At 38.9% G+C, this 27,967-nt stretch overlaps 1 protein-coding gene across 2 annotated transcripts; it reads right to left on the reverse strand.

The window, feature by feature from the left end:
- Positions 1-59: 59 nt before the first annotated feature.
- Positions 60-27,735, reverse strand: gal3st4 (galactose-3-O-sulfotransferase 4). Of its 2 annotated transcripts, none has more exons than XM_026352719.1 (4): positions 27,512-27,735; positions 12,314-12,430; positions 8,216-8,516; positions 60-7,785 (listed from the first exon to the last, which is right to left on the reverse strand). In XM_026352719.1, the coding sequence occupies exons 2-4, from the start codon at positions 12,427-12,429 to the stop codon at positions 6,685-6,687; spliced, it is 1,518 nt and encodes a 505-aa protein (XP_026208504.1). In that variant the 5' UTR covers position 12,430; positions 27,512-27,735; the 3' UTR covers positions 60-6,684. The 2 variants fall into 2 exon arrangements, with proteins under 2 accessions (XP_026208504.1, XP_026208503.1); XM_026352718.1 differs by lacking the exon at positions 27,512-27,735 and adding an exon at positions 13,910-14,223.
- Between the last annotated feature and the right edge of the window lie 232 nt (positions 27,736-27,967).

A 27,967-nucleotide genomic window follows, 5' to 3' on the forward strand; every position in this document is an offset into this window, starting at 1 on the left:
TTTTCACCTTACATGCAACTGAAAACTACATGTCAGTAAATCAACATGCAAATCAGAAAGAAGTTAAAGAAGTGTTGTGTTTATTCAGTACAGAAAGAACTCAGTGGATGCACACGAAGTGCACAAGCTTCTACAAATCTCCACAAAAATACTTTCTTTAGTCAGATCCAAGCCAAGGTACACTGAAATCTGTAACAGCCAGAGAGATCAGAAAAGTAGCTCCTGTCAGGAGTATGGGAACAGAGACGGCTGCTGTTAAAAGGAAAATGTGCCTGATGAATCACACTTTATATGGGAAATTGTTGTCTAACATACATACAGTACATATTATGTAACACACTATGTAACATACAATACATATGAAAACTTCAATGCTAGTGGTAGGTCACAGTACTGTATCAGTAAAAATTTTAAAACCAGATTTCTCCTGGAAGAACAAATAAATTCTTAACAGTATCTCAGGAAGACAGGCATGATATTAAGCACAGTTTATTTTGTTTTCTGTCACCTACTGTATCAGCAGCGAGTGTATTTGTGTACCAGAAGTTTAAGCAGCAATTAAACACAGAGGTGTACACAGTGTGTACATAACCACATTGTTTTCACCAATGAAAAAAAAGGTGCTTCCCTATGGTGCTGTTGTCATGTAGAATCTCATATTAACCAGATCTTGATACAACATCTAGTCATGATGGTAAAAGGAATATTTTTTTTTATGTGTTGGCTTTGTGGGAGTCTTTATATGTTGCTGTATGAATAGTATGAATACTATGATACTAGGAAGACATCTGATCGACATGGATAATGTTATTGTCATGGTATCACATGCACATGATCATATTTCTTATGAGAGTAATGAATTGTTCCACTGTCACATATGATCTCAAGTAGGTCTTTTTGTATGTTCTGAATTATGATCTGCAGAATCTGCTGAGTGGCAATGAGCAAATTTCATCATACTGTGATAGGCACAATCCTACCCTTATCACCACTAATCCTGAATAACACAGTATGTACAAATGGCAATAATAAGGATATATACAAAAGGGCACAGTTTTAAAGAGTTGGTCCATAATTTGGCATCCTGTTGAAAACCCTATCGTGGTTCAATCATGGTTAGGGTTAGGGTTAGTGAACAGTTCAATAATATTAACTTGTTTGGCTGTGAATATTCTAAATATACAATGTCACAATAATCACAGTTCTAAAAATATGTTTCTACTCCTTCAAATACAACCTGCAAAATGTTTCTCACAGTATGTGTACATATGTTTAAAGCCAAAACACTATAGTTGGTCTTATTTAATTTCCTTATCTGTGTCCATTCGCGAGGACTGACTGCAAGATTTCAACCACACCCTCACCACAGCTTATATAGTGGGATACCCAGTCAGGTGCAGAATAACATGAATATTGTAGAAATGACATGAAACACATTAAAATTAGTATAAGTTGCTGAATGTACTGCAAAGCAAACCAATTTAGTCTGTGACAGAGGAGGAAACCATTCCATTCATTTAAAAGATAAGGCTGGAGATTTCCATTTTCATAGTGTCAACAAACTCTATTAACCCATAAGAAGTGTCACCAACTCTTTTTTTCACTTTTTTTTTTATTTAAATATTATTTCAACCTGTCCTGTCTGGCAGCATAGCTTGCACCATAGAGTACTAGATGCCTTGTGTTGGACACATTATTTTCAAGTGGAGTATGTGTTTTTAACCAGGTGTAATTAGGGTGTATTATACTCCTCATAATTGGTTGTCACCAATACCAAAGAAATGTGTTCCACATGGTCCATTTGGTTTGTTATATATCCCACATAATTTTTCTTCCAGTAGAAATGGGACTGGGTTCTTATGGGTTAAGAGATGAAAACAAAGATTAAAAAACAACAAAGAATCAGAAACTGATTCTAGCTTGTTTCTCTCTGCCACAAAGCTGTTGTTGGCAGAACTCTATTAAAAAAACATTGGCGAGCCACACTGCTGCACTGGGTGACATGATCCTTCATAAGAAATATTTACCTTGCTCCACAGGCTTATAAGGACCATCACTTTCACAGCCTCTGGAGGGTAGTAACTGTAGGACAGGGGTCACTGAGCATAGTCAGATACACAAGTGTGCTTACATTGCTTTGCTTGCTTGTTAGTTTTTGGACATACAAATGTCTGGGACGGACATCCTGAGACATGCTGAGGGAGAGAGACTGAAGGACACTGAAGGACACTAACATTAAGTGAAGGACACTAACACTAACACTATCTGAGCAGCCCAAACAAGACAGTGGGAGCATATGCTCAATCTGGAGCAGAAAACAGCAGGGACCACAGGATGGAGACACCAGAATTTTGTACTCTGAAGTACAACCAGGTATAGAGCACCTCATGTTCTAATGTTAACTTTGTACAAGCTGAAAATGCAAGGACAAAGTGGTGGTTAATTACAATATGATCTCTTCACTATCCTGCACTGTGACCTCCAGAGACTCTGAAAGTAATGGACCTTATTAGTCTTTTTTATTACAAAGGAGTGGGTCACCCAGTGCAGCGGTGTAGCTCACTGATGTGTTTTAACAGTTTTGTCACAACCATAGAGCCTGTGGTACAGAGGAATAAGCTAAACCAGGTTCTGGATTAACAGAGGTTAGGGTGAGGTTATAGTGTCATTATGGGATCTCCTAACAATAACAAAAAAAATCACAACCCAAATCATTCAAAGTGCATTCTTGTGATTTTAATGAAGAAGACCTTTCTGGGTCAAAGTAATTTGTACTGTAATAAATATGAGTGGAATGTGGCTGAGATGAAGCTGCAGGAGACAGCCATGGTGTGACAATCCAGGATTAGTACTGGCCAGGATCCATTTGTCATTTTAGTGATAGATTTTGTAATTGAAGTTAATTTCAAGTGTCTGCAAGTTGAGTTTGAGATTCCAGTGAAACAAATATCAAATAAACCAGTGTTTGCTTGAAATGACAGCAGGTGAATAAACTCAGGTATGTCCCTTTATTTCTAAAACTTGCATTTTTTACTATTGCTTTGACCCTGTGTCTACACTCTATCACTGTGAAAGATGATCAACAGCCATCTTTTCACCAGACAAAACAGAGAAGGCAGTAATTCAAACACAATGCAGTACACCCAATCCCCCCAGTGGGCCCGCTGCTGTAAGGAGACACGACTCACATTGGGCTGGATTATGAATCCAGTCTACTGTTCTGTGGAAGGTGTACTTGGGTCTATTCTAAGTCAAATGTTCAATGCTGAATGCTTAAAGAGACACACAATCAGAACTACACACTTGGCTGAACCTGGACCTGCATTCCATGAGTGTGTGTGAAGATTTCATGCATGTACTCTGCAGTATGACGGTAACCCCTGCGGTTCTCTGTATGTGGAGTTATGTTGGGTTTAGAAGCATGGCTGTGAATGTCTGTGTCACATTTACACACTGTGTACTTACTGTGGCCATAGTTAATACTCAGTTCTAATTGGTCAGAAGGTGTATGTTAGTGTTCTTTCCAGATTTCTTTCTAAATATCATCCTCAAATCATTAGACAGCATAGGAAATTAGCATGAGCATGATGCTTGAGTAGTGTCTCAGGAAAGCCTGTGCTGTGTTGTACTGTCTGATGACAGAAAGTTAAAACCATAGCACAGAAATCTCGCTTTGAAGTGTCAGACACAGATGCATTTATTTGCAGCAGTGAAGCACTCGCATTAGTTTCCTGTGTGTTTTCACAGCACAACAACAAAGGTAACACATGCATGTGGTGGAGAATAGCTACCTACTGCCCCTACACACTGTGGATAAAGCACATCAGAGAATAAACTGTGTTTTTTAGTGTTTTCTGGACGTAACTTCAGAGGGCACTCATGCAAACATTGAGGGTGAATATTTTTACATTTATATTTTGACTTTTTCACACAGGTCCTGAATGGAACACCACAGACCACGGAAGTGACTGACCTTGCAGTGAGAGAGACACATAAACAGTCTCAGTGCTCCTTTTTACAGATGAAACTGTGTCAATTAAAGAATAACACTGTGAAAAGTGACTTATTTAGACATCTACAGGGAACTTTGTGTTGGCTTCAGGTTTAGTTAAATTTTGGGTGGACTTGAGTGTTTGCTGCCTTTGTTATGCATGTGCACCTTTGTGAAAAGCTGATTAGAAACCTGATTATGCATATACATAGCAGGGTAATCGGAGTTCTGTGGGAGAAACCTACATTAGAAATCAGGTTTTTTTTTTAACTGTTTACTCTGATTATGGTATGGAACCACACCTTACTTGAAAAAGTCAATTGTAACCTGGTTACTTAAGTGGATGTAAAAGCACTGAACGTGACCTCAATAACCCTCAAGGTATTATCAACTTCACTTCACTGAAATGTATTTCTGGCGACTCATAAGAGATGAAATGTCTTCAAGAAGACAGACATAAATTACACCACCTGTTAATATTTGAGCAAATATATATGGAAGCAACCCTGTTTTCAGATCTGCTCCTGGTTGATATGTCAGTGTGTATGCTATTCATTCTAAATGCAAACACAGTTGTCTTTATAAGATCAGCATCAGAAACATGGCACTGCCTCTACTCCAAGCATTGTGAGTACTCATTTAAAAGACACTTGCAAAACAGTTTCAGTCAACTACATTAACCCATGGTTATGGTAATGAAGGAATGTCACACAGTTATTTTAATTTCAACTAAACACGCTCATATTTAAATGAACTTTGTGTATGTATGAACATGCACACATTACCAGGACTGAGAGGTGTATGTTTTGTAATGACCAATGGTGAGTAAATCCTATTTAAATCTTTGCACCAGCATGTTTAGAACAAACTATCCTCGCCATGATGATGAATCAGCAGGCTTTTAACAAGGACCAGGCCTAGTTAAACATACCTAATGCTGCATTACAGAGAGAGAAGAGTTTCAATGTCTTCCAAAGCTGAAGACAGCAGCTTTTAGAAAAGTGAAGTCCATTTTCTAGAACATTATCACTACCAGCATCACCTACCTACAGTGATACTCACCATTTCAGCCACAATCTCATTTGTTGCAGCAAGCTATCACATGTTATTTCACAATGATGTATAGAAATGTTATTTCCACTCTTTTTTGAAGGTAGTGGCTGGGTGAGCTCCTGAACAACAATTATGTCTTTTAGGAATGGCATTTAGGCTAAAATGTCAAAATGTTACTTGTTGTAGTAGTTTTGATGTAATGCCCTAGTTATTCTAAATTCTCCAAATAACTGTCAGAGACAGTTGCTTTAGCTAACAGCGATGAATTTCATTTTCAGTACATCTCTGCACGCATCAGACGATGGATACATCCCACTGATTGATAGTGGAGGGAAGGATGTGCTCAAAAGGTGATATTAACCGGCTTCAGAGTGAAAGCCCAGACCTCAGATTTTTCCTCTTTTGTGTTCCTAAGACATATTTAAGAAGTTGGTCAAGTTGTTGTTTGAAAAAGGGGCAAACTCTGATGCTTTAACTACTATGTTTTCAAAGGGGACATATTTATCCTTATTACTGTTACTGAAATTGAAAAAATTATTTAGTGCTAAAAACATACTCTAACCCCAGTTTGTGTGTTACTGTTAGAATCAAACCACAGAGTTTTTCTGAAAGATACCCAATGATCTTTGAAAAACTTCACATTCAACAACATATTACGTTAAACATTAGGGCTGTCGAGCAATTTAAAGAATTTACCCAATTAAGATAAGACAAGATAAGATAATCTTTATTAATCCTCAAAGGGAAAATCAGGATTTCAAGCTCTAACCCTAACTCATCAAAATGATCGCATGCATTTTGCTGTGAAAAGTATTTAAAAATATTTCAATTGAAATAAATTTGGCCAGATTTGCGACTCAATGACTAATTGACTTTGGCTTCAAAGGGAATAATTTCTTTCAGCATTTGACTTGGACCATTTTTTTCTTTGATTAATACACTTAACCTATTGTGTTACTTGACAGCCTTAATAGATATATAAAAAATGTTTTTTAAGTAATGTCAGTAAATGAATGTATGATGGACAATAAATGTTTAAAATGTTTTTATACACATTTTCAGCTACCATCATTGTTTTGTTTAAGAAAGTTATTGGCAACTATAGAAAAAAAGTGAAGAGTTTTTTTCATTAACAACAGACCACTTCTAAAATATATCTTCTTTTAAACTGTAAGAAGAGTCTTTCTTCTATACATACCTTTAAAACCAGTAGAAATATTTGGAGACACCCAGGTGTTCATCTGCTTAGCTCAGTGACTCAGATGTAATGTATTGCATGACAGGCACAAGCATCACCTAACAACATTGTTCAAGCATTTGCACAGCTTGCAAGTTTAGGATGGAAATCAGAACTCTTTAAATTATTAACATAAACAATAGAGAGAGCAGGCTTCCATGTGTCTGCTATGATTTCAGCTTGTTACCGAAGCCATAAAAGCATCCCAAGTCTTCAGAGGTCAAATAACAAGTCCACAAGAATTACACTAACTACAAGCAGACAGCTTTAGGAAAATAATCCAAAAGACCAAAAAGTGGAAGTGCAAAGGAGGAGTGTAAACTGCACTTGGCTCAGTTTTCAGTTTCATTTGTCCATTTGTTCAAAGAACAAATGGTATTATTTGATCAAGACTCACCTCAGACTATCTCAACCTTCCTTTTTCTTGTCTTTGTGTCAAAGTCTGGTTGCTGGTCACTAAACGACTTCCATCCCAGTCTCTCTCTCCCTCCTCCACTGTCCTCCCCCCTGCCTCTCCACCCACGAACCTCTCTCCTGTCCTAGATGTGTTTTGTCTGAAAGAGCCACCAGCTGCAGCCATCAGTCCCTGGCTCTGTTGCCCTGGTTGAGCTTGGACTACTGGAGTCCGTGGAAACTGTTTAGCATCCAATAGATCTTTATACTGGATCTCAGGCCTGATCATCCTCAGACATGCTGTCCTAGTAGCGTTGTCCAGCCCTGGCTGGAGCTCATAGCCAAGAATTTTCACTAATCCACTCTGGAATGGCCGGATGTTTTTATCTCGGATCCGGTGGGCTTCCACAGGTTTCCCACCATCCCGTAGACAAACTTGAGCCAAACTGTCCCGCCGCATCCTAAGAAGAGCTACTTCCTGCTCCATCAGCGTGTGACCGAACCTGCTGACTTCTTCCCAGAAGGACCTGTTGAAGGCTTTGTACAAGTACCAATCTAGGGCGTTCCACTGTCGCAGTTTCTCCCGCTGTTCCTCCGTTAATAACAGATTGGGCTCTCTCTTGACTTGTGAATGTCCAGCTCTAACACTGACACCAGCCACTGCAGCCGCTTTGTCCACCCAGCTCCCTCTCATCCCCCCGATGCCACTGGGCTTCTGCTGACGAGCGTTCAGGCTGAATGAAACAACCGCATCCAGCGGCCAGCAGAGGGCATGCCTCAGCAGGATCATGGACTGGTCAAAGTACTCAGACACTAGAATCAACTTGAAGGTACGGTGGATTATGGCCTCACCATGCTGAGCCAGTGAAATAGAGAAATTAGCATTGTGGTCCATGCCAAAGTCATACCACAACAGGTTACGGGCGTAATGGTTGTTACGAAGACGAGGGTCATAATATTTCCTAGGGTCGTCAGCAAAGTCGCCCAATGTTTTGGCCTTCCGAAACGCAGGTGCTACTTCTTTGTAATAGGCAAAGGAGGACTCAGCTAGAGCAACTGGGTCTCTGATAATAGAAAAGTAGAATGTGTCTGCCGACATCACCTTCTCCACCTGACAAATGTAAGAAAAGAACAGTTACAAAAATGTGTTCTTAGTGTGATACAACCAGACTACAACAATAGTACCATTCTTCCTGAAGTTTCAAATGCCTCAGAATGTTTTTATATTTTTTTTTTGTTTGTTTGAACCAGTGAGCAGTCAAGTTTTTTAAGAAGATTACACTAAAGGTACTTCCAGACATTGTGTATTGTGTTATATGTCAACACAACTGTGCCACCTACATCCGCGCGGGGGGCATCCTTTTATCTCCTAGATTGCTCATTTGGGCACATAACTATTGTTTGGTTTGCACAGCTGTATAAAAGCTATGCAGTAAAATTATGTACATGCTCAGGTGCAAATCTGCAGGCTAAGTGATTTCTAGAGGACAATATGGTAAATAAGTCAGATGCAATTCTTCTTCATCTTCTGCATAACTTACCTCCAGTTTGTTAAATCTCATGTGATTGCCCATAATATGGAAGTCTGTGACTCTGGGACCTCTGTAGCCTTTAACCCTGTGAGCATTAAAGGGCAGAGGATAGCCCAGCTGGTAACCCATGGGCAAGGCAAAGTGGAGGTTGCGCTCCTCTCCGAAGCGGTACAGCATGTTGAGCACGGTGCTGCTGGCTGTCTTGTGGGTCTTGAGGAACATAATGTGGGTGTGGGGCTGGCAGGAGCCCAGAGAGGGTCCCTGAGCATCAGGGGATGAGAAGATGGAATGTCTAGCTGAGTGGACATTGCTGGAAGACAGGTAAAAGGAAGGAATCATTTTAACCTTAGATCACATCTCCATGATTAAAAACCCTGCATGTTCTTGTTCGTGCTGTTGCTCTCCAACACTGTAGTCTGTCTTGTGGACAAATCTACAGCACCACAGAGGAGGTTGCTGTAGTAGAAGAAGAAACCAGGTGAACCCAAACCATACCGCCAAACTTTATAGTTTTGTTATGTCAATGAAAAGAAAGAAGTTGCTAAATTGGGGTTTCTGAAATTGATGAACCATTTACTAACAAAGTCAAGCAACACAAGTCCAGCCTAGGGCCCTGGCGGTGCTGGCTATGATGAAGTAACTGGGGTGTATGGTGGGGTTGCTCCAGTTTCCCTAGTGAATCAGCCCTAAGGTTGCTCTGTATCAATACTGCTTGCTTTTCCCAACTAATGCAGCTCACACTATGCCTTACGTGTAGACATGGAGCAGAAAAAAAACAGAAACGTAGAACCACTGTCATTATGAAAACTGAAAATGATCATGGGAAGGTTTGGACTTTTGCTAAAGTTCTTTTCTGAACAATATTGTGACAAAACATTTACTGTTTATGTCTCTATCCACAATAAAACTTTGGTTCCTTTCCTGTTAATATTCCAATTCATATATGCATTCATTTATGCAGCCTCTGTAAGTGCTTTTTTCAGTGTCTTGAACAAAAGGTTATATATTATTAAAAATAAATATAACAATACAGTTAAAGTGATCAATCACTGGAAACTTGCATCCAAGTCTTGTCTAGTTCTGTAGTCATGTTTCAAACTGTTTTAAAAATTGTTAACTTGACCGTAGGAATGGCTGTGGCTCAATAGGTAGAGCAGTTGTCTGTCAATCACAGGATTGGTGGTTTGATTCCAGGCTGCCATGTCACATGCCGAAGTGTCCTTGGGCAAGATACTGAACCCCAACTTGCCCCAGTGAGTCAGATCAGCTGCACAGCAGCTCTGCCATCGGTGTTTGAAAGTGTGTGTGAATGGGTGAATGAGATGCAGTGTAAAGCGCTTTGAGTACCAGTTAGGTAAAAAAGCGCTATATAAGTGCAGACCATTTACCTCTTACAACTCAGAAATCCTGGTTACATAACCAATATACCAATCTTAAAATGCCTGGATGTATGGACAGGTCACGACAGTTAAAGAGTTTATTCAATGTGCTAAGCTGCCAAAAAACAAATGGTTTGTCGGTGTTGTATTAAATACTATATCTGGTGTAAACAGAGAAAAGAAAAATTCAAAGTTTTTTAAGATTCAGAATATCTGAGAAAAAATGTTTGACATACAATATATGGGGATGACAATTTAGAAGCATCACAAACTACAGTCTCCATTATGATCAAACACAGACAGCAACCTAAAACTCCCAGTGGGTTTTGGTGCCAGATGTTAAGAGAATACAGTGAAGGGGTTAGAGGTAGAGTTCTGTAGGGGCTGAAGACTAAAGAATGTCGAGTGGGCACTTTCTGACACAATGGTAACTGCAAAACAATAACATTTTTATGCAGCTGATTGCGACTACAAACCCAGAGGTTTCCTTATTAGACTTACAAGAGTTAGTCTAGTAACTCCTTACTAGAGTTATGGATTTTTACTCCAAGGTTAATAATTGACGTCAGTACTATGGCTGTGAATAGATAGAACTTTGTTTCCACCTAAATAGCAGGAATTCTGCAATTTCATAAAATGTAGTCAGTTTGCTGCATATGCATATATGCATTTGCATTTAATAGCTTAGTAGACTTAACTGCAAAATATTACTAAAAAAACATAAAACATACACTAAAATTTTCATTTCAACACAGAACTATCAGATATTTAGATAGTCAGGGCTGAAACTCTCTGCAGATGTTATTTTAAGAACTTTCACATCTTATTTACTTATAGTTTCTGTGTCACTTAATACTTGAAGGCTAAAATCAATGATGGTCATTTCATAGAAAAAGACTGAAAGCAGCGTGCGATAATCTGACGTAAATATTTCAGCCTCTGTAAAAAATCATATTTGTTTTATCAGAACAACCTTTACAGTGAAAAGTAAGTCCAACAAGGTGTTTCCCATCATACCCAAATGTCTTGCAATTCGTGTTGAGCAACTGCAATGCCTGGCTCCAAAAACTGCAACTACCTTATTGTTGACTATGTATGCATGGCTACAGAGCTGGTCGAGGTCAAGTGTGCACTGCCCACCAGTAATCAGTTCTACACAGAACTTACTCATCTTAAATGAGCTTTATTTTTGAAACTCCGCATAAGGTGCCTTCTTGTTGACTTGACTTGCTCATTGATCAGAAGGAACCCCAAAGTAGCCACCTCCTTCTCATTCTATCAACACTCATCAACATATTTAGAAAGATTGAAAAAAGCAGGTAGAACTGAGTATACACTGCTTAGTGCAGCACAGTACAGCGTTTAGCTGGCTTAACTGTATCGTAAAGTTTGGCTTCCCTAGCGTTTGGCTATTTAATCTAATTTGACGATAACATGGTAACACCAGCATTCACAGCATTAAGCATTGGATAACTGTCAACAGCAATGTGAATTTTTCCTTTATGTAATGACAACAATCACGTATTAATGCTGTCAGTTAGGGAAGTGACTGGTGCTGAAACTATTAGTTGTTCAGTTGATTAGTGACTCTTTAATTTCAGTTTCTTCGATGTGACAATTCATTTTTAGTTCTCCATTTCAAACTACAGTAAACAGAAAAACAGTTTTCACTTTTTCCAGACTTTGTCTACATTTACATATATCATTTATCGAATGAAAATAATCAATATCAGCATAATGTGGCACAGGAGGCCTTTGTCCTAACTGTCAATCAATGAGATGACTCCTACAGATACCTTGGCTTGTGAATAACTTGAATAAAGCCCCGTGCAGACCTCTGAGAGTCTGCAGGGGGCTTTATTCACACAGGCCTTCCACAGGAAATAATTTTATTTTCACAACTCTGTGCCAAATCCAACAATGCATTCTACGGTCATTAGCTTCGCAGAGTTGTTTGACAACACTCAAAACAAATTCTGAACATCCTTGAATAATCCTCATAAAATCCTCAAGCCCTCTGAATTAATTAGAACCCTACCCTAACCCAATATTCTGGTCCTGTGCAGTAAAAGTATAATGTGTCTCAGGTGTGACTATTTCTTGTTCACAAAAACAAAAATGGTGACAGGAAATGACGTTGTTTTGCAATAAACTTAGACAATAACTTTACTACAAAATCTTTTCTACTTTTAAGTGACTTTTAAGTTTTTAGGAAGAAAAAAATGGTCTTGTCTGAAAAATGTATCAAAATTCTATTTTTCCTAGAGCGGAAAAGATTTTTTTGACTTGAGAGGGTTAAAATGTGATCAGTCTGTAAGGATTCTGGACGGACATCAAGAATTTGGGTGAGTGTTGTAAAACATCTTTAAGGCATTAGGAATTAGGAACAGTTGCTATGTACTGCATTTTGAAGTCCAAATTCAAGAAATTAGCACTGTGACTCAAATGTATTTAATGCATGCATAAGTTGGGCCTAGGGGGGCTAGTGCCCTTAAATAAAAGAATTTAGCAGCAAGATTTTTTTTTTTAAATAACACGACTGCGTCTCCTATCTGAACATTTGTGGACAACTAGCAAAAAACTAAACAAAAATAAGATTTACTCAGGGCAACTGTCTGCAAATTTTAGTGCAGCAGACAGAAATGTAATCTAATGAAAATTTCATGTAATGCAGAGAATAGTTGTGAAACAACAGAATTTAATATCAAATAAAAATGAAATCAGATACCTCTTGCTGAAGATGACACCCAGCAGCTGGCTGGCAAAAGCAATAGCCACGAAGAGCAGCAGTGCTTTCCACATCCAGACTGGACCCAACCGACCACACACCAGCCATCGTAACATCCTGGGGGTGGGGAGTGGGGGGGCAGAGGGAGTACATGGATCCAGGAGGTAGGCAGAGTCAGGAAAAAAAGCAATTAAAGAAGAGAAATAAAGAAAGTGAAGTAAAGTAAAATGGTGGTCCACAGACAGGGTTAGAGTGGAAAGGAAGGTGGGACGATGTCATGGAGAAGGGGCAATGGAATGGGAGAAGTGACGAAATATGGAGAAGAATGAAAGAGGGGGAGTGGAATAAGAAATGGATGATGGAGGAGAAATGATGTCATGGTTAGGAGGCAGACCAAGCAAGATTAAACAGAGGAGATAAAGAGATGGACATAGCATGGGAGAGAGAAGAGTGGGAGTATGTGCAAGGGAGTGTGTGTGTGTGTGTGTGTGTGGGGGGGGGGGGGGGGGGGGGGTGAAAGGAGAGCTCTGGGTGAGTCATAAAACAAACATGACTAACACATCATCATCCTCCTCATCACAAGGAGGAAAATATCCTGGAAACATCTAGAGACAGCAGCACCTGCTGCGTTGCAAAGATACTGATTGTTCACAGGCTCATCATAGGTTTGTATCTCATATAAACACAATAAGGAGTATATCAAGTCAGAAAAGATGAACAAAACAAAACTGAACAGAAAAAAAAAAACAAAAAAACACTGGACAGAGAAAAAATGTTATGGACAGACAAATTTACATTTGAAGTGTTGATAATAAAGAACAACATTTACGAGATGCAGACTTAGACTCTGATATTAGCCACGCTGAGGTCATGTGATGGTCTTGGCTGCTTTGATGATGTTAAGGTGGGAATTTTGCACAGGATAAAAGGAAGAAAGAAGACTAGTCACTGAATCTCAGCCCTATTGAGCTGTTGTGGTACGTACAACAAGGTGTCTACCAAACCAATCCAAGGGAGGTGCTAATTAATTATATGAATGAATATATATGAATAAGAATATATTACTGTAATATAGCAACATTTCCAGATACTTTAAACAACTAGCTAATTAATTGATCAATAAATGTTTGTTGCTGTATATAGCAGTGTATAGTATTATATGTGTACTAAGTAATGTGTAGCTGAAAGGGGGGTAATGAACCAGGGTGGTATGTGGTGTGATCACAGTGCATCTCCTGTCAACATATGTGATAAAGATTGGGAAAGCTGAGATATCAGATACAGACAGAGCGATCAGCAGTGTCCCACCCCATCAACCACCCCATCAACACAAAGACGCTTCAGTTCAGAATACGAGCACACATACACACACACACGCACGCGCGCGCGCGCGCAGGACTGGTTCTCGCAGCTGAACTCGATAAATGTAAAGAAGAAAGGCCACTTCCTATGATCCCTCCAGCCTCCACCCACACGTTCTCCTCTTTCTCTGCAGGACCACAGCCCAGCGCCACAATCCCTGCATCCAATCACTGTCACGGTAAACCTTACGATGCTTCCTGGGTTTGATCGCCCTTCACAGTTAGCCAACGTTACCTGGCTCTCCGTCTGAAAAGCATAGCTGTATCCCCGGGCCGGTGTCAGTGACGGTGTTATTGTGCAACTGCAGAAAGATCGGAGCATCTCGAAGGCTTCTGCTGCAGCTCATCCGCCGCCGGTACAGATTAGGCCATGGACCCGGAGCGGCTCCGCTGACCGAAACGAATCCTGAACCAGTACGTGTGATTGCAGTTGCTCCTTTAGTCTTCACAAAATCTTTAACCAAATCCTTTTTCGAGCGGTTATTCTGCTGACGGCCAAAACACGAACAGAGAACACAGCGCACAAAGACAGACAGAAAGAGGCGTCTTTCCGCACACTTGCAAAATAAAAGCACTTGTATAAAGACAAGCCGGTGTTTCGATAGCCAACAGAGGAAATGACTTTACAAAATAAAAGGGCTATGCGTCTTTTAACATTTACTTGAATTTTAATTTGTTCACTTAAATGCAAGAATTCAATTCTGGAAAGGATACTGAGGTCATTTGAAAATGTACTTGTACAATTCTGAGGTATGTCTACTTGACTTAAGTATTTCCATTTTCTGCTATATCATATGATATCATATCATATTTTTGCTTCACTACAGTTCAGTGGTATATATTATTATACATTATACTGCACTGATTTGAGACAGTTACTATGCTTACGACGGTTTTCAGAATCAAATAATATTGCCACAGAGACCATGATAGCAATGACACTTGACTGACTCGCCTGTGATTAAAATTTCATGACACTTGTGTGTTAACTGCAACTAAGGAAAGGTTGAATGATATTTATTATATGGGCATGATTTCATGTATGAGGTGGTGCCTTTAAAAAGTAATCCCCCAGGTAATACTGTGGTTAACTCCAAACATTAATGGAACATGCTCATATTAACTATAATAAAATGACAATGGAAAATGATCTGAATACTCCATGTCTGTAGCCACAGTTTGTGCTGTCCAAAGTCCTCCGGGGACATTATCAGAAATGTTTAATTAGCAAAGTTTAAAAAGTGAGCAGTGAACACTTAATTTGTGCTGTTCCTGCCAACATGCTGGTACTGTAGGAGCTGTACTTTAATCAGTTTTTAAATAGTGGAATTAGAGGGACTTATTCAGTTTAGTTAATTAGTCAAAAAAAAAAAATGGAACCACACACAATGTGAGCTCAACAAAAACACTTTTAAATATTGCACTTCATTATATTTTTACGCTTAACATTACGACCTGCAGTTTGAAGCTATATTAATCAGATTTATGTGGTGTACCTATTGTACATACTGATACATACTTGTAGGTACAAGAGAACAAGATGTAAGTTTAGGAAATAAGGTGGTAACAACCTTTAATTAAGGTTGAATTAATTTTCAAGTATTTTCCCAAACTCCTTAAACATAGCATTTTATTACCTTATAAGTCTTAGTTTTGGTATGTCCTAAACATGTGTGCTATTATTGCAAAAAGTCTAAAAAGGTCAGTGGCAAAGTTGTGGGTTGTGATTTTGTATTTTACTAGCACTTATAATATTCTGCACAAAAAATAATTTACATTTTACTGACCATTTTTTCATGCATGCAAGTCAGTGTTTTTACCAATGTTCCTTAATTTAGTTTGCAATCCACTGCAAAAATCTGCATCAAGTGAATCTTAAAACAATAATCTGGTGCCAATGTGAACACTGAAACTACGCATTCAATGTAATCAGTCATTCTGTTCATACTGGCCAGGACCAGATTGCCGCTTTAAGCCTCTAAAATGGAAGTGAACTGGACCCCCTAGTTCATCCTGGCATGACTTAAAAGAAATCAAAATTAAATCTGTGAATAAGAGAAGAGTAAGTGAGAAACATTAAGTGCTATTAACATTAAGTGCTCCACAGATGCCACAGGAGGTCCTTTTTACCTGTGGCCATCAAGCTCTACAATTCCTCCCCCCTCTGTAAGGGGTGGGGGAAGTGAAAATTTATGTTTTATAATTGCTGTCATTCTACCATGGACTATAAATATTGACCCATTTTCATTCATCTATTTTAAATATTCTGTACATATATTAAGTTTTCTGTATTGATGTCATTCTGTATTTATGTTGGTGTGGATCTTTCCTGGTTGTGGTTCCCTTTCTTTCTGTCTGTGTTGACAACAACTGTAATGAGGCAAAAGAATTTTCCCTCTGGGATTAATAAAGTTTTTTGAATCTTGAATCTTGAAAACAGGGAGTTGGGAGCCATGCTTCAGTCCTGGAGAAACAACTTTAATCAGCATGAGCACACACTGAAGAAATTTAAATTTAAAAGGTCACATAGTCACCTATCTTAACAAAAAAAGTTCCTTGCTGCTGATATGTCGGCAGATTTCTTTCACACAAGATTGTTTTTTGTTCCCCAATCCATCATGACCAAGAATACCTTTTCGTACACCACATTTTTATCATCACAAGCAGAACAAAGGCATTAGTCATAAATATGACATTATGTCAACTTAATGAATATATGTTAATTCACTGCAGATGTTAATACTCAACAAGAAATGTAATGTAGGCCTGACCATTGTATGAACATGACAATGAACAATAAACCATGAGTGGTCAACACATCTTATAGCAGACACATTCTTAATCATAGTCATTAAAGATGGTACTGTCCCTTTAAAGACAGACGTTTACTGTGCTGAGATATAACAACATCATCATTTATCTCTCGTTAAAAGCAATGAACAGTAACAATATTCATGTCAAAATAATAATTTAACATTTACTGTCTCATAGGCGCATAGCAACAATGAAGGGAATAAACATTCCAACAAAAGACAAATATAAAGACTCTTAGAACATCTGACAAAATCCAATTAGAAAGGGTCCTGGCGTTTAGTGACTGACAGGTGAATGGAAAAATCAGATGAATGAGTGGTGAGTGCAATTGAGGACACATAGAAACTCATCAGTCTCTGTGAGCATGTGAACAACATTAACAGCCCCTAATGCCAGCCTCTTTAAGTAGGGTAGGATATTAGAGGAACCTGTTTTCCCCAGGTAAGTTTCTCCTACAGAACTCTAAATACTCTTCTACTGCATGTAAACCAGTTCCCAGACTACCAGAGAAACCCGTTTGCTCTGAGTGAACAGTCATTGCTGTGCAAGGTTTTAGTAAAGCCAAGACAAAACAAAACATTGATTTCTAATCACTGAGTGAATCACTATGATTATTTATTTTTCTTTATGTACTCCATTCTCCCTTTATAAAGGTGGAATCATTAGCATAAATGACATTTAAATTGAAATACTACTCATTGTGGACTGTAATTTCCTGAAATCATTCTGCCATAATCAGTCCATTGTAAAAGAAGAACAGTTGTACTTAAACGTACATAGAAATACAACACTAGGCACATTAAATTGTTTATGCTGTTTCTGTCTTGTCCTCTTGTCACTTTTAACATAGCTGACCTCAAATTGACATATCCTGCAAAGTTATAACTAAATCAAGTAATTATGTTGTGGAATTTAGTTTTGGATAGTTTTTATTGACAGATTTTGCATTTCAAGGTTGGTTGATGATTTTAGTTTTTAGCTATAAGAAAAGAGATAAATACATCTTTATCTCAGTACATGCCACAGTGTTCAGCACTCTAATACACACACAAAACACACAAGTTCCAACATGATAAATCGTCTGCGCTTATATAGCACTGTTCTACCTTACTGGTACTCAAAGAGCTTTTACACTTCATATTCACCTATTCATATATTACAAAGCTATGATCCCACAATTAGTAAAGACCACAATACCTTCTGATCTCCTCCTACAGTTTTCTAAAGTAAGGACATTTTAGCCTGTCCTCACAATAAGAAAAGGGTGTTTAAAGAGCAATTTTAGGGTTAAGTATGTGATCTGTGTATTCCCTGAGATTATTCCAACACATTTACATTTACATTTAGTCATTTAGCAGATGCTTTTATCCAAAGTGACTTACAAGTGAGAAACAAGGCAAGCAAACAAAATCTAAGTCAAGAAGAAACAACATCAAAGCAGAGTGCTATCAAAGAAGTGTTTCTGTTTCAAGAGATGTGACACACAGGGTGAATATCAAGATGGCTCGGCTGGTCAAGAGTTCAGTGAGATAAACCAAACATAAATTAATATTTCAACAAAAATAATAAACATGAATGCAAAGCAGTAGTTACTGTACGTGCTGCCACTGCCTGGGGGACCATAGTAGAAGAGACAGAGATACAATTATACAATTGAGGTAGTCACTATGTTTCAGAAGCCACTACATTTATTGTATAGTTTTTTTAACTATTAAGTGAAATTGTGTGAAATAAGTCGTGAGTGCTTTTACAAGTGAAACTTGTAACAGAGTGCACTGTGGTATTGCTACCTTTACTTAAGTATCGGTGTTGCAGTCTACAACAAAGGTCAGAACGTTTAGCAATTCAGCATAATACAAGCTTCAGAATTTGTTTGAACAAAAAGAAATCTGTAAAAGTAATGACATAAAGCAAACGATTGAAACTCAGATTTGGGATTTTACTTTATATTTTAATTCTGTCATTACAGCTAGAGTCACTGACTCTCTTCCTGATCAGCATCTTTCATTACCATGGGTCACCACAGTGCCAATAGTACACATGATTAGTAATTCTACTTTCTCACTCTCACACACACACACACACACACACACACACACACACACACACACACACACACACACACACACACACACACACACACACACACACACACAAGTTTCAGGTCACACACTCTGAGTGCTTGCCATGCTGACATACTTCTAAATAAACTGGGTGAAGTTAACCTTACAAAAGCATATTTGCTGTACTAAAAAGATAAAACTGGGTGCTCTTCTGTTATTACTGATTTCAGTAAACATTTATTGTGCTCAACAACTTAAGTTGTAAGTTAGTTATAACTCATTCAGAGTCAGAGTGTGCAAGTAAGTGGGAGCTCTAGCTCTAAATTTAGAAGTAAAGCCTCTAATCGGTTAACTGGTGCCTTTGTTAAAGAGGCAGCACCAGCTGCTCCTAACCCATCTCCTCCTCTTCCCCCCCCCCTCCCCTCCTCCATATGGCTCAGTCCAGACAACAGCACTGAGTGCACTAGGAACTGCATAGCATGCTGCTACAGGTACCAGTGAAGAGAAAAAATATTAACCAGAAAGTTTATAGTTTAACACAGGTAAAAACACCACACAGATTAACCTAGAATGTTGTATGTACATGATGATGTCGGCAGTATTTTCTGTGCACACACAGTATTTGCACAAGTCGGCCTCTGTAATGTCATGTACAGTATGTTACAAATCTACAACATCATACAAGGCAGTTAAGAGGTAGGAGAATGGAGCAGAAAGAAGCTTACATGACCTTAATTTGAATAAAGATGTAACCTCTGCAGCAGCTACAATGTCAGTAATTTACCCCACGTTTTCATGTCTTTAGTGCTTGCCTTTCTGTTTTATCATGTGTGGAAATAATCTTTGCAATGTGACTGTCACTGTATTTTGAAAGGAAATGGAAGAGGAACTAATTGTGTGGGTCTACCACATTCAAGCCAGTCCGCAGACAGCAGATCACGCTGTTTCAAAACCCACAAAGACATGCAAAGGTCTTTTGTAATTGCAGAGGTTTGTTACTCATATGTAAGTTCCAGCCCACTGACAGTCTCATTTACACTAGATAAAGGCAAAGGACGGGTAAAAATTATTTATGCTTCTGCAAGTCTGCATTGTTGGTCTTTTTAAACTTCCCTCACAGCTCTGTTTTGAAACAGATGCTTGTCAAATTCACTCTCTAAATGACATGCTCAGTTCAAAAGCCTGCATGTCTGATGGTGGTGCATGCATTAGTGCCTAAGGTATAAGTAGCTTGCACATCTGTTAAGGAACCATCAATGCTGAAAGGTTTCAGAGAAACATAATACAATTAAAGCAGCTCACATAACACTAACTAGAGAGTTAAATGTGTAGGAAAGTAGCTAGATTCTGTTTTGAAGAGGATTTACAGCAGCTCCCATTTGATAGTGTAACATCTTCTCAAAGTTGTGATATATGCCCAGATATGGGCTCATAAAAATTTGTTAATGGAAATTGCAAGTTATAAAATATTAACCTGGGAACTTTATGCACTATAATTTGATGTGAGCATACAGATGGTAATTTTGTAATAACACATAGCATGTAATCACCCATATGAGGATGGGTTCCCTGTTGAGTCTGGTTCCTCTCAAGGTTTCTTCCTGTAGCCTTCTCAGGGAGTTTTTCCTTGCCACCATTGTCCTCGGCTTGCTCATCAGGGACAATCTGATTATTATGATTCATACACATTCACTGTTCATGTACTGTTCTTTGGTCGTGTAAAGCTGCTTTGCAACAATGTCAATTGTAAAAAGCGCTCTACAAATAAAATTGAATTGAATTGAATTGAAAAACTGTCTTCATTTTGTGGAGCAGGGTCAATTACAAATACTGAGGTGTATGTACTAACTGGAAGTCACACTCACAGTTGCCACTCAAGTTAGCCTGTACAAAACTACAGGGTAATAAAGGTAATTATACAACTTGAATTTAAATATAAAATTTTTCATAATTTATGGGCATGATACACCAAGTGAACATCAAAAAACAAGACATAAGCCCCAAATGCAGTTCACACACATACACTGGCACAAGCTTTGTTTCTTATTTTGGTGCATTAATAATGAGTCACTTGAAAAATCCTAATCCCACATATCTGTACCTGTTATTGTCATTTGTGTCTGTGTACTTGTGTAAACCACGTTTTGGGCCTTAGACTCATGTTGCCTACACCTGGGCCAAAAAGCAGCACTAGGATATAACTCTCCATAATATGTCTGATCAGAAGTTGTAAATAGCACTGTACGAGTATGAAACCGGCCAAAAAGGAAGTCAAGTATGTACAACATTTATAATCTGGCAGGGTGCGCCAGGGATGGCCAGGGATGGCCAATTAGCTTTTTTGATGGGCCTGTGCTGCTTTTGGCTGTGCCTATATCCTTGCTGTAACATGACTGATCAGAACAGGTGTACTAACAGAAGTATTTGATACTGTGTGCCTATTTGTAATTAATGAGTGTTTATATCTGTGGACCGCACCTCAAATCCTTCAGCAAAATAATGTGCTATATATTTAATGTTCTGCTATTAGGTGTTGTAAATCAGGCACCCAGGAGACACAGTATGCCAGTGTACTAGTTTAGCACGGCCCAGTGTAGCCAGGCTAATGCGGCAGGATCAGTCAAACAGGATTACTCCAACCGTTGTCCCAAATGTTGGGACAAGTGTTCTGTGTACTTGATAACAGAAGCTACCACTGGAAGTACAGCAAACAAACACAAACAAACAGGGCAATGACAACAAGGATTTTTTTAAACTATATACTTAAATATAAATATAATTTTTATAGTATAGATAAATGTAATTTTAAATTAAATGCATGAATAAATTATACTTTTTTTTTATCTATTGCCTATTCACTTGATCTAATAGCAATTGATACTTTAATAATCCCCTTGGGGAAATTCTTTTTGAACAGGCTGCCACGTTGAGCCAGGGGGTTCAATATCTTGCCATGAATCAGAGGGGAACTGGGAGCTGAACCTCTACTGATACACTGAGCTCCTCTCCTCTCTCCTTACCCTATATCCATTCAAATGCCACCATTGCATGTCATTAACGTTGTGTCTTCTCTCTCCTGTAGTTGGGTTTCCTCCACTGTCTCTGTCTTGGTACATTGTGTTTGTTAATGCAAGTTTATGAATTTAAAAGAGGAATTGACTGATAAATACAACCTACCAAAATATTGGTAGAAGACATGTTGTTTCATACAATATTTGAGCAAACTTGTTGACTTTGGAAACCATTAACTAATTTCGGTATGGGCAACATGGGCAGCCTACTGTGTTGTTTTGAAGGGGGTGGCAACATGCCACATATTAGTGGACTTTTTCTGGTTTTCTAGGGCACCACAAAAACAAGGACCAACGCTGATTGAAACCATATTAGATCATTTGGATGTGCTGAGGCTGAGGTTCAGTCTACAAGATAACCAACTTTGGCATGCTAGCATTTAACAGGCTGAAAGGGAGTGGCTATCTGAAGGCTCACGTTATATGCAGTAGAGCTGCATGATTCTACAAAGTAATGTAGATTAAATTAAAATATGTAAGGTGAAATCAGTGTTTGCATTAATATTCACCTTCTTTAAAATGACCTAATCCAACAGATGTCCAGATATTTGGTGCTAGTAGTCCCCCAGTTAGTCTATATATATTGAGCTTTGTTAAATTAAAATCACTTATGTTGTATTTAATATACTGAAAGTTGGATTTAAGGTATGCTTCAGTATAATACATTTTAAGAATAGTTTATCACAATTTAAGTGCATTTTTTCTTACCATAGTACACTAGTGTTAAAATATTCTTAAAGCATCTCAAGTATATTGCAAATGTGCATAACATGTTAAAAATAAATTGTGGTTGACAATGACCTCTGTTTATTTCCAGTGTCTCAAACTATGTTAACACATTTTACATATTTCCTTAAACACAAGTATGCGGTACACAAACAAGTTACTTCAATGTAACAAGTTATCAGGAAGAAAAAGATATGTCCCGGTAATGACCAAAAAATGTATATAGTACAATGTCCCTCAATGAAACAGTGCACCAATAGAGCAATATATACAGTGCCAATAAAAAGTATTCACCCCTTTGAATGTTTTCATCCTTTTATTGACATTATAAATCAATCATGGTTAATAATAGTTAGCCACTTTGGCAAAAAAAAAAAAATCAGAAAAATACCTCAATGTCAAAGAGGAAAACTGGTTTAGATAATGTTAATTAAATAAAAATATATAATGTGCAATCAGTGTTTGTGCAATCACAATATTAATTCTGTGTGGATAAGTTCTAATTAGGCTTGCACATCTGGACACTAGAATATTATGCCATTTTCCCAAAGCAAAATGGCTCAAACTCTGTCAGATGCTCTGTCAGGTTTCTGCATAGGGTGTGAACAGCCCTTTTCAAATCCATCCACAAATTCTCTGTTGGACTGAGGTCTGGGCTTTGACTCGGCCACTCCAGAACATTCACCTTGATGTTGGTAAACCATTTATGCGTAGTTTTCACTGCTGCAATGCTTCGGGTCATAGTCTTGCTGGAAAACAAATCTTCTCCCAAGCCGTAGTTGTCTTGCCGACTGAATAAGATTGTCTTTCAGGATTGTCCTATATTTTGCTACATTCATCTCACTCTCTGCCTTAACAAGCCTTCAAGATAAGATAGACTTTATCTATCCCACGATGGGGAAATTCTTTTGTTTACAGCAGCATTGTGACATTAAATAGAACAGTATAGAAAAGCAGTATAGAGTGGCAAACATCAATATTAACTACACAAGAAAAAATAAAATAAATTACAAGACAATTAAATTAAATAATTAATTACACACCAAACAACGATAATATAACTAGTTAATACCAGTATAAAACAAATGACAGAAACAACAACAACAAATGAAATACACCATGTAGGTACATAGTGTGTCACTGTAGTACTGTGTTGTATAGTCTGATGGCTGTGGGGAGGAATGACCTGCGGTAGCGCTCCTTCTTGCACTGTGGGTGTAACAGTCTCGTGCTGAAGGAGCTGGTCAGAGCCTCTACAGTTTGGTGCAGGGGGTGGGAGGGGTTATCCATGATGGATGTTAGTTTAGCCAACATCCTCCTGTCCGCCACCTCCTCGATGGACTCCAGTGTGCAGCCCAGGACAGAGCCGGCCTTCTTAACCAGTTTGTTAAGTCTCTTCCTGTCTCTGCCTGTACTGCCCACTGCCCAGCACACAACTTCATAAAGGACTACTGAGGCCACCACAGTGTCATAAAAGGTCTTTAGCAGCTGTCTGCACACACCAAAAGACCTGTCTGTGAGGTAGTTGAGGGTCCAAGCAGCCAGATGGTGGTCCACACCTGCCACCTCCAGCTTCCTCCTCAGCAGTGATGGCTGGATGGTGTTGAAAGCACTGGAGAAATCAAAAAACATGACTCTCACAGTGCTCCCAGGGGACTCCAGGTGAGACAGGGCCCGATACTGCAGGTAGATGATGGTGTCATCCACCCCGATGCCTGGTCGATATGCAAACTGTCCAGTGCTGAGCTCACCTGGGTGCAGAGGTGGCTGAGGATGATCCTCTCCATAGCCTTCATCAGGTGGGAGGTTAAGGCGACGGGTCTGAATTGGTTCGGCTCCTTAGGACGAGGTACTTTTGGAACCGGAACCAGAACCAGGCAGGAAGTCCCCCAGAGAACTGGTACTTTCTCCAGGCTGAGGCTCATGTTAAATGTGGACAAGACCACCTCACAGAGTTGGTCTGCACACTCCCTGAGGAGCCTGGAGCTGATGTTATCCGGGCCTGTTGCCTTCCTGGCCTTTGTCCTCCTTAACTCCCTCCTAACCTGGTTCAGAGTGAGGCAGAGGGGGGTGGGCGGTGGCTGGTCTGGAGCTGTGAGTTGTTGGGGGGGTCCCTTTGTTGTGGTCGGAGGAAGGGCAGAGTGGACTGCTTGGTGCTGAGGTGGGAACAGCTGCAACTGTGAGGAGACGCCTGGACTGGAAAGGTGTGGAGAGGGGGCCGTGTGGATGGAGACTGGGGGCTGGGCAGAATCAAAACTGTTAAAAGAACAGGTTCAGTTCATTTGCCCAGGCTTGTGACCTGTGACCTTGCGACCATGATGTGTTTTAGACCTCTCCACACATCACGAACGTTGTTCTGTTCCAGGCGATGCTCCAACTTCTTCCTGTAGCTGTCTTTGCCCATTCTGATTTTGTATTTTAAATCCCTCTGTACTCTGCGCAGTTCCTCCTTGTCCCCCTAGAGAAGGTGTGTTAGTCACACAGTTTATGTGGACGGCCTGTTCTAGGCAGATTTAGACATGTACCATATTCCAATCATTTTTTGATGATTTTACTGAACTTGGAGTGCCTTGGAGATTTTTTTGTATCCATCCCCTGACTTATGCTTTTCAATGACCTGTTCTCTGTGTTGCTGGGAGTGTTCTTTTGTCTACCATGGTGTAATGGTAGCCAGGAATACTGATTAACCATTGACTGGACCTTCTAGACACAAGTTTCTTTATACTGCAATCACATGAGACGCATTCACTGCACTCAGGTTATCTCCATTTTTGTGGGACTACTAGCACCAAATATCTGGACCTCTGTTGGATTAGGTCAGTCATTTTAAAGGGGGTGAATATTAATGCAAACACTGATTTCACCTTACATACTTTGATTTAATTGACATTACTTTGTAGAAACCCGTTTTCACTTTGACATTAATGAGGTATTTTTCTAAAAAAATGTTGTCAAAGCCGCCAATTTTTATTGACCATGACTGATTTGTAATGTCAAAAAAAGAATAAAACATTCAAGGGGGTAAATACTTTATATAGGCACTGTATGACATGTATGCCATAGCTGTAAATGGTCTGCACTTATATAGCGCTTTTCTACCTAGATGGTACTCAAATTGCTTTACACTGCGTCTCATTCACCCATTTACACACACCGATGCAGCTGACCTGACTCACCAGGGGTAACTTGGGGTTCAGTATCTTGCCCAAGGACACTTTTGGCATGTGACGTGGCAGCTGGGAATCGAACCACCAATCCTATGATTAGCAGACAACTGCTCTACCTATTGAGGCACACCCACCCCATAATGGCTTTTGTTCTCCTCACTGATAGAATGGGGTAAACAAAAATTAGAAACACATCAAACAGGAACTTATCCAGTATTAGCTGGGATTAACAAGATAAGTAGAAAAGACAATGTTGGACGAATGTCAGTATAACTCAATATAGTCTAACAGAATCTTAAAATACATCTTTCTAAATAATCACAACTGAATCAAGACCAGAAACATAACTTTTAAATTTTTACACAAACTGAACTAAAACTTTCATGAAGAAGGATCAGTTTTACCTACATTAAAGGCACTTAATAAACAGACAAATCAGAACCACAATCAGTGCCAGAACCAGCCAGGCTGGTGTACTGGCAACTGTTAATGTCCTGCAAATATACAAGAATATGAGCATATAGGTTTATTTCACAAGAAACTTCAGGGCAGAAATGCAGAAGACAGCATTTAGAAAGGGTGTCCCCACCTGTCTATAAAGTGTAAAAATCCTCCAAGTACCAAATGCCACCTGTCCTGCTTGTTCTGCATCGAGCCCTAAGCACCTGTACTATTATTTCCTCAATATGAAGGCAACTAAATGTAAATGCTGCTTATGTTGAGCATGTTTTTGAATGAAGATTAGATTAAGGTGTCATTTTCAGCCACATAGTAGATTCAGACGAATGATTGATACGAATACCAAAACGAAACAAAAATTTGTTATGTTATTCATAACCCTAAAATAGTCCCAAGAAAGGGGTTGACATCTATTGTTTTCCTTTAAGAAAAGCAGGATTTAGTAGCAAAAATGACTCTGTGGACTCGTGATGTGTTGTAGATCAATGATTGATTGTATGGAATTAACAATACGTTTCATTACAGATGCATTATGTGTTCCATAACCTGGAAAACAAATGAGGGTCCCAGTGATGGCATGTGGCTGCATCACATCTGTTGACTGACCTTCATTTCTTAAAGTAATGATGGAGAGCCTTTTCTCTCTCCTGTTATAATATGGATTTGTCCAATATTTGCACTAATAAAACTATTGACGCTGCAGCCACCCTTCTTCTGCACAAGACAACTGATGGTGTAAAGCAAACTTAAAAATTACCTCTTTGAACTGAAAACTGACTAAAAAGTGACTACCTCATAAACTGCATGAGAGAATGCCATGAGTGTGCCAAAGCTAAATGGAGCTACTTTAGAAAAATCGAAGACACAATAAAATAATAACTACACTTACACTTTTCTGTTGACAACATAAAATTTGATTTGTTCATCATTATTTCAAATCAAAAATAATAGCAAACGTGTGTCTGAATTAATTAAAAATCTATTTATTGCACTTGCACAAAATGCCCTCAGTTACTACTAAATTATGTTGGAATATATTAGCTTTGAATATATTTGTACTGTATTAGAAACATTTACTAGTTATGTAGGATACCTATGTGTGCTGTTAATAGACTTCTACACAAGTATAGACGTGCCTTTAACGCTTTATATGATAAAATTATAGAAGCATAGAAAAATATATATTCATTTTTCACTTCTGTGTGATCTATAATTCTATATACAGTTATATTCGGTAAGGTATTAAACCTTAAACACTGTTTTGAGATTAGCCGCTCTCACGCGTGTCTGAAGTCCGACATTTTATTTAACTGATACTTTAACAAGTGACTTACAGGGTTCAGCAAAAGACGCCGGGATGAGTGCAGAGCACGTCTGTCTGATGGAGAGGGGACCCCCAACAGGTAGGTTCAAATGAATAGGAATATGAATATGAATATGAATATGAATATGTAATCAGCTTGTTGATGAACACTGATTAAATACACACTCGGCACCAAGCTGATCGCCAATCTGCTCAAGCGTCGTCATTACTTACCTCCTCTCCTCTCAGCTGTCAGTATGAACTCAGAGAGAAGACGGTGATCAAAGTGTCCCGGCATGAAGCGACTTGTCTGGGTGCTTTTTCCCAAAGTGACCGGAACAAACACCTGCCGACAGTGTAAAGGTGAGGAGCTTCTTCCGCTACGTGACCATCCAACGTGCGCTTTGACGTCATGCACGCGTAGGGAACGGTAACCTTGGAAAACATATGACACCTGTGACTCACCTGAATCAACGTCTAATTGGGTCAGATCATTTAATAAAGACGACTATTTTATTTGAACTCTATTTATTTCAGTGAAAGTGCACAGAAGTCGACATTGCTGTAAATGGTGTGTCACCTGTTGTCTCTTGGTAATGTAACAGCTATTAAAACAGCCAAAACACAAATCTATTTTAGTATCTAATTAATCTGCATCCCACTCCACCAGATTTGAGCATTTGTGACTTA

This window comes from Anabas testudineus, chromosome 18 (assembly GCF_900324465.2).
Source record: "Anabas testudineus chromosome 18, fAnaTes1.2, whole genome shotgun sequence".
Taxonomy (NCBI): domain Eukaryota; kingdom Metazoa; phylum Chordata; class Actinopteri; order Anabantiformes; family Anabantidae; genus Anabas; species Anabas testudineus.